General features: G+C 57.5%; 1 protein-coding gene across 1 annotated transcript; it reads right to left on the bottom strand.

The window, feature by feature from the left end:
• Positions 1-1886: 1886 nt before the first annotated feature.
• On the bottom strand, positions 1887-4904 carry RABAC1 (Rab acceptor 1). Its single transcript, XM_058707014.1, has 5 exons — positions 4713-4904; positions 4194-4406; positions 3809-3906; positions 2211-2312; positions 1887-2128 (listed from the first exon to the last, which is right to left on the bottom strand). The coding sequence occupies exons 1-5, from the start codon at positions 4766-4768 to the stop codon at positions 2040-2042; spliced, it is 558 nt and encodes a 185-aa protein (XP_058562997.1). The 5' UTR covers positions 4769-4904; the 3' UTR covers positions 1887-2039.
• Positions 4905-7514: the final 2610 nt, after the last annotated feature.

Genomic DNA, 7514 nt, shown 5'->3' on the forward strand with positions numbered 1-7514 from the left:
AACGTGAGCCCCGGGAGGGCAGGGCCTCGTCTTGTTTGTGGTGCTGCTGTTTCCCCAGCATATCAGCCGGCGTGTCCAGTAACCCCAGGATACGAGCCCCAATGTAACTTTATATTTTCTACTCAATCACCTTTTTCTTTTTTTTTTTTTTAAGGTTTTTTTTTTTTTTTTTTTTTTTTTCAATCACCTTTTTCTTAAAGTAGGTTTCATGCCCAGCACGGAGCCCAATGTGGGGCTTGAATTCATGACCCCGAGATCAAGACCTGAGCTGAGATCACGAGTCAGATGCTCGACCGACAGAGCCACCCAGACGCCCCATCTACTTAATCACATTTTAAAAAGCAAGGAAAAAAGTGAAAATAATACATTTACCTCGTCTCTGCAACATATTGTCCTTCCAACATATAGCCAGGATAGAAAATAATTAAGACATTTTATACCCTTTCCTACTAAGTCTTTGGAACCTGATGTGGATTTTATACTCACAGCACATCTCAATTCAGACCAGCCACGTTTCTTTCAAGTGCTCACTAGTCACATGTGGCTGGTGCCTCGTGTGATGGAATGATTCCAGAACAACGCGGGGTATGCAGTGGGCCCTCGATAAAACACCTGCTGATGGAATGGTGAGTGGGTGGAGTTTGGGTGGCGACACTCCAGGTTGGAGAGGCCAGGGGGCCGCGCTGTAAGGTCTGGGGCCGTGGTTCTGCTCAGGCCACACCACCCACAGCTCTTCCCGGGGCTGCCTCCATGTCCCCTCAAGGCTCACTGAGAGGTCGCCTCCTCGGAGAGCCCTCCCAGACCAGCCCTGTGTGGTAGCCCCGCTTTGCTGTCACATCTGCCTGGTGTTTCCCCTGCTGGGCGCGGTCCTCTTGTGTCAGTGCTCCCAGGTGGCGGAAGGTATTCATGTTACGACGAAACGCAGGCTGCGTCACTCGCAACCTCACTCAGGGTAAAACCACAGCCCTCACCGAAGCCGGCCAGTTTCCCGCTGCCCCCACCACGTGGGCCTCCTGGCTGCACCCCCAGGACCCCCAGGCTCGCTGCTGCCTCCGGACCTTTGACCCACTTCCCCCTCTGCCCAGAGCATTTTCTTAAGGATCTGCAGCTGCCCCTTCACTCAGCGTCACCTGGGGGAGGCCTTCCTCAACCTGTGACTCGTCTCCAGAACTTTCTTTATGCAGGAAAGTGTTAACACGGTAGGCTGTCCTTGCAGAGGGCTGCTTGCATAGCTGGCCCCGGGCTGGTGTCTGGGAACTGGGATTCCAGAAGGCTTCCCCCCGGTCCTCGATAAGAGTGACTCACTGTGTCTACACTGTGCCGAGGGTACTGTTTATGCCGAACGCCTGCTTTCCTTCTGGGAGCCTGGGTTTCCGGTACACGCTAGACGGAGGGTGCGCGTGTGGCCGCCCCCCAGCAGAAAGCCCGGGCAGAGTCTCTAATGAGCCTCCCTGGCAGACATCCACACCCGCTGTCACAACTCGCCGCTGGAGGAACCGAGCACAGCGTGTGGGAGTCCCCTGAGAGAGGACTCTGGGAAGCTGGGGCCGGGATTTCTCTGGATTCTGCCCCAAGTGCCTTTTCTCTTCGCTTTGTCACCTTCCACGACAATGAATTACAGCTGTAGCTCCAACTATATACCGAGTCCTCCTAGCAAATCACTGAACGGGGCGGGGCGGGGGGCGTGGTCTGGGGGTACCCCTGGCTGGCTCACTCTCCGCCCCTCCCCAGCACTCACCACCATTTGCGGTCCTACCATAGTTTAGTGGTTTATCTTCTTTAATGAATCCCCCACCGCCCCAGCCAGGGGCCCCCTCCTTCTTGGTCTCTGCAGTCTCCCCAACACCCCCCGCACGGGCCCACAGAAGAGCCCGGGGAGTATCGGCCGAAGGACGACTGTAACAGCTTTATTTCCGAAGCTGGAATCCCTCCCTGGGCCCGTAAGGGGGCTCCAGCCAGGAGTGCAGAGCCGTGCGGGGCAGGGGTGACCAGGGACGAGAGGCAGCTGCCTCGGGGGGGCCGGCGGGTCCTCAGACACCTCACACTGGTTCCATCTGCAGCTCCTCCCCATCCCCGGCCTCCGTCTGGTGGAAGGCGGCATGGGAGCCGATGACCACGAGGGTGGCTCCTGCAGGAAAATGGGCAGATCAGGGCCTCACTCCTCACCTGCCCCCCACCGCCCACCCCGGCTCCCCGGACCCTGTACTCACCCAGGACCCAGAAGACGGCAGAGCCTGCACCAGCCAGCCAGAAGAAGGGAAAGGAGACGGCCCCGGCCAGAGCGTACTGATGGGCTGGGCTCACCTCTCGGCCTGGGGGACAGACGCCATTGGACACTCGTGCCCTCTCCCCGGTAACTCCTGGTGCCCCCCACGCCAGTCTGGTGTCACAAGCTCCGGGAGCCTCAGGATCATCCAAACTCCTCATGTCAAGGGCCCCTCCAGCCCTGGCCTCACCCATTTCTCTGATGTTCCCACATTCCGTCAGAACAGAGAACACCTCCCTCCCTGCCCTCTCCCTGCTGTTCACTGCCCTTCAGCCCCACTCCTGCTAGGGAGCCCCCAGGCTCCCCCTTCCCCAGACTATCGCTCTTTTTTTTTTTTTTAATGTTTATTTATTTTTGAGAGAGAAAAGAAACAGTGCAAGTGGGGGAGGGCAGAGAAAGAGGGAGACACAGAATCCAAAGCAGGCTCCAGGCTCTGAGCTGTCAGCACAGAGCCTGACGTGGGGCTCGAACCCACGAACCTGAGTTCATGACCTGAGCCTGAGCCGAAGTCAGACACTTAACCGACTGAGCTACCCAGGCGCCCCAAAAGTTTATTTATTCATTTTGAGAGACAGAGTGCAGGAGGAGCAGAGAGAGGGAGAGAATCCCAAGCAGGCCCACACTGCCAGCATGGAGCCCGATGTGGGGCCTGAACTCACGAACCACAATATCATGACCTACGCCCAAATCAAGAGTCAGACACCCAACTGACGGAGCCACCCAGGCGTCCCTGTGGGCGTGTTTCTTGTGTCTGTACAAAGTTCCCCAAGAATCTGGTTTATGGCTGATGGAGAAACTGAATGATTTCACATAGTAATATAGATTTCTGGCTTCTCGCGGCACAGAGGAAGATCAGGTCTCCATGCCTCTGTGGCAGCAGGGTCGTGACTGTGCTCCAGGCACTCCCTCCATGCCCTGTGTGTGCCTGACATGTCCCTCAGCCAGCTCACCCCTGTCATGGACGGAACGTGCAAACCCCTGAAGGACTTTCTCTTAGGTCTTCCCGTTTGAACCCAGCTCTCCCTTTTCACCACTCGGAACCGTGAGCTTCCCCCGAGTGGAGACTCAGGCCCCTCTTTCTTCCCAGTGGTGCCTAGGGCCAGTCTGGGACCACATGAGCCACAAACCTCAGCTTCCCTCTCTGAGCAGTCCCAAGATCTTTCTGGCCCCACCCCAGGAAGTAGGAAAGGGCAGGGACACAGATCTAGGCCGGTGTAAGGTCGCCACCTGGTGTCCAATGTGGGTACTTGCAGCTGATGCTTTCTGCAGGGAGGTGAAGGAGGATGGAGAAGGAAAAGTAGGTTTGAGGGACAGGGTGAAGAGTAGGTTCTGGGGTATCTCCAGGCTGAGGAGTGCCAACGCGGTGGGGGGAGGGGGCTGTCTGAGACTGGGTGTAAGTATCTGGTGTGTCTGAGATGGGTCGAGTTTGAGGGATCTGGTGTAGATCTAGGCTTGGGCAGACTAGGGTTAGGGGTCTAAGGCTTGTGGTCCAAGAACAGGATATGAAGGATCAGGGAACCGTCAGGACAGGGGATTTCTCACCAAAAAGCACAAACTTGGACTGCAACGTGCGCAGATAGAGGATGTAACAGGCGCCAAAGAAGACAGCCAGAGCCACCAGCAGCATGGGGGACGTCACCCTGGAGGAGGGTAGGGAAGCATGGGTCAAGCAGCTGGGAATGAGCCAACCAAGGGGACCTTGACCACCTACACCGGTGGATAGCAGGCTACGCCCTTGAGACCTGGCAAGACCAGGTCACATCTGGTCACACTGTGTCCCTGCCAGGCTGACGGGGCCGTAGGGGCCTGGCCAGTGAGAAGAGGGACTGGATGCGGAAGACGGGGCCGACCGGGGGTGGGCTGGGGTGGGGGGTGGGGGGCGAGGCCCGACCGGTGGGGTTAAGTGCGGGGCGGGAAAGGCACTCACACACAGTACAGGATCAGGCCCAGGAACACGAACACATAGTTGCTCTGGTAGTATTCCACGTTGCGTACGAGGCGCTGGCACAGCTCGCCCAGGTTGCGGGGCCGCGAGAAGCGCCGCTGGTCCACGAAGGAGCCCCAGGGCCGGATGGTCGCGCGGCGCCTCTCCAGCCACTCACGGCCCGCGCCCGATGGGATCAGTTTCGGCAGCAGGGTCCTAGTGGACGGGGCCGGGTCAGCAGTAGACCGGGATGGAGCCTGGACCCCCAATCCCCTACCCCCGAGCAGTAAGGGGGCCGAGTGGGGGGGGTTGGACTCTGGGGTGCTACGGGGTAAAGGTCCAAGACTCCTGGATCCAAGAGGAGGAGGGGCCGAGGGCCCAGACTCCAGAGTCCTCGAAGAGGACACCAGGGGCCCGGACTCTAGTGTCTGGGGCCCGGATTTCTGGGACCCGAGGGAGGAGGGGGCGGGGGCCAGGGCTCCCGGGTTTCGGTCAGGGGAGGGCTAGAGCCAGCTTGCTCACGAGGCGCTCAGCCCTTCCGGCTCGGCATCCTTCTGCGGGTCCTTCTCGGCCGCCATGTCTGTGTCGTGAGGGGTAGGGCCGCTGTAACGAGCCCGGGGATCTGCAGACCCCGGCGGCCCCGCGCGAGCTCTGCCCCACCCAGCGGAGCAGACGTGGCGCCGTTCCGGAGCCGCCGGGGGCGGTGGTTCTGCCGCCGAGCATTGTGGGAGTGGTAGTCCTGATGACGCCCGGGAGGGTCGGGCTCGCGAAACACCTTGGGCGGTGCAGTCGCGTAAAGCGGCAGAGCGCCTCTGGGCATCATGGGAGTTGTAGTTTTAGAAGCGGGGCGTTCGGCTTGGGGAAGGTGGGTCTTCAGGAGTCGGGGCGTTCCGGGAGATCGAAAGGCAGAAGGAGAAGCAGTCGTCGTGTACTCACTCCCCTGCAGGGTACAATGGGGATCATGGAGAACTGTCGTCCTGACTCTAGAGTGCATACAAAACACCCAGAGGGCTTGATAAGACACTCACGTGTTCTGACTCCGCAGATCCAGGGTGGGGCCCGTTAATCTGCATCTCCAACGAGTTCCTAGGTAACGCTGATGCTACTGGTCTATGGACCGCATTTTGAACGGAGAGACTAGACAATTCGTGGGAATCTATTTCTTTCCTGGAGGCAGAGACTGGCGAGAGGGCCACGGTCGCTGGAGTGGGTATCTGAGATGGAGGGCAAAGCCCCCCCCCGCCCCCCAACCCTTGAGCTCCCAGGGATGAATGGGTTAGGACTAGGGACCTTGGGACACCCCCTCCTCTCCCATGGGAGAGGGGAGTTGGGAAAGGGTTGAGAATTTTTAAAAGAGGGAGTTGTTGGGGCGCCTGGGTTGCTCAGTTGGCTCTGGCTCTTGACTTCAGCTCAGGTCATGATGTCACAGTTCCTGGGTTGGAGCTTTCACATCCGGCTCTGTGCTGGAAGTGCGGAGCCTGCTTGGGGTTCTCTGTCTCTGCCCCTCCCCCGCTCATGTGCTCCGTCTCTCTCAAAATAAATACACTTAAAAAAATGTTAAATAAATAAAAGAGGGAATTGTTATAACTGAAAGACCCGGGATTCTGGAGTCAGAGAGGAAAGTCTAGGCTGTGTTGACCTCGAACCTCAGTGACTTCATCAGGGCAGTGGAGATCCTAATAGTACCACACTCACTCATGGGGTTATGATGATTCAGTTAAATGGCCCATATACAGTGCTTGAAAGAGTCTTGACACCTTATTCACTTCAATAAACGGTAGTCAATGTTACTGCCACTACATTATCATAAATGTTTTGATTATTTCTAGAGGTAAGCCTTCTCAAAAATTTTTCAAAGTTTATTTGTTTTGAGAGAGAGAGTGAGGGCAGGGGAGGGGCAAAGAGAGAGGGAGAGACAGAATCCCAGGCAGGCCCCGCCATGTCAGTGCACGCAGGGCTCGATCCCACGGACTGTGAGATCATGACCTGAGCCGAAACCAAGAGCTGGACCCTTAACCGACCGAGCCACTCAGACACCCCTCAATTTTTTTTAATGTTTATTTATTTTTGAGGGGGGGGAGGGGCAGAGAAAGAGGGAGACACAGAATCCGAAACAGCCTCCAGGCTCCAAGCCCGACATGGGGCTTGAACTCACGGACCGTGAGATCATGACCTGAGCCGAAGTCGGATGCTTAACCAATTGAGCCACCCAGGCGCCCCAAAAGTAATCTTTATAACCAACATTGGGGCTTGAACTCACAACCCCGGGATCAAGAGTCGCATGTTTTGCCAACTGAGCCAGCCAGGCGCCCCTTGCCTTCCTAAATTTAATAGTCACGTATTAGAAGCTGCAGGCCCCTTGGATGTCCCAAGGTGTGGCTGGTGTCTGAGACATGGCCCTTCCTTTCGCCTAGTTCCCACAGCCATGGCTCCCTCTCAGCCTTTGCCCCTGCCCCTGAGTGAGGGTGGGTTCATGGCCAGAATTCTAAAGGCGCACACCAGAAGAGCCTCAGGAAATGTGTGTGGAAATATGGGGAATTGTGGGCTCCCTTACGTGGACTGGAGTTTCAGGGCTGGGTGGACCTGACGAAGAATATCCAGCTAGAATATCCAGGTGACTGTTAACTCCACTGTCTCCTAAGATCCACTGTCCCTTTTGGTTTGGACTTGGAGGCCTGCTGGAGGGCGTTCCCATGGGCTGGGGAGACGGCCCCTGCCAAAGGGGCTGGTGAGCAGTAAGCCGGAAGGCCCCCTGTTGCGGGGAGGTCCCGAGCTGAAGCTGAATGAGCCAATGAGCCGTACTTTGAAGGTCAGATTGGCCGGTCACCGTTCATCCCTCCCTTTGTCAGCCCCAGGCCTGCAGCCGAATCTTGTTCAGGCGTCCCACTTGGGTCCGGCTACGAAGGAGGACTGTTAAGGCACAATCAGCCCAGTGCGTTAATGGGGGAAGTGGCACCCGAGTTCAAAGCCATGGGGGCAGCAGGGGTAAGCAGGGGCGCCCTCGAGAGGGACATGAATCTTGGGGACAGTCGGAGACAGAGGTCCAGAGGCCTCCTCCCATGGCCAACCTTGAGAAACTTGGGTTTGACTTTTGTTACGAGAGCTGTTGGGTTTCTTTAGCGAAGGTGTCGCACAGCACGGGCCGTGGACAGTGGTGTCCAGAGGCATTGTGGGGAGTGGCCCTCAGAGGGGTGGGGGGACTTCGAGTCAGGAGATGGGGCCTTGGCACAGGGGTGATGTGGGGGAGGAGGCCCTAAGGCAGAGAGTGTGAGAGATGGGAGGGTCCCTGAGGCAGGGGCATGGGGAGAGATAGTGGGGAGAGGG

The sequence above is a fragment of the Neofelis nebulosa genome, chromosome 17, assembly GCF_028018385.1.
Source record: "Neofelis nebulosa isolate mNeoNeb1 chromosome 17, mNeoNeb1.pri, whole genome shotgun sequence".
Taxonomy (NCBI): domain Eukaryota; kingdom Metazoa; phylum Chordata; class Mammalia; order Carnivora; family Felidae; genus Neofelis; species Neofelis nebulosa.

Excerpts from the sequence above, each read along its gene's own strand:
- RABAC1 (XM_058707014.1), bottom strand. The coding sequence starts at position 4,768 with ATGGCGGCCGAGAAGGACCCGCAGAAGGATGCCGAGCCGGAAGGGCTG. Across the intron at positions 4,407-4,712 it reads CCGGAAGGGCTGAGCGCCTC|GACCCTGCTGCCGAAACTGA; the intron begins GTGAGCAAGCTG and ends CCCGTCCACTAG. Across the intron at positions 3,907-4,193 it reads GGCCTGATCCTGTACTGTGT|GGTGACGTCCCCCATGCTGC; the intron begins GTGAGTGCCTTT and ends ACCCTCCTCCAG.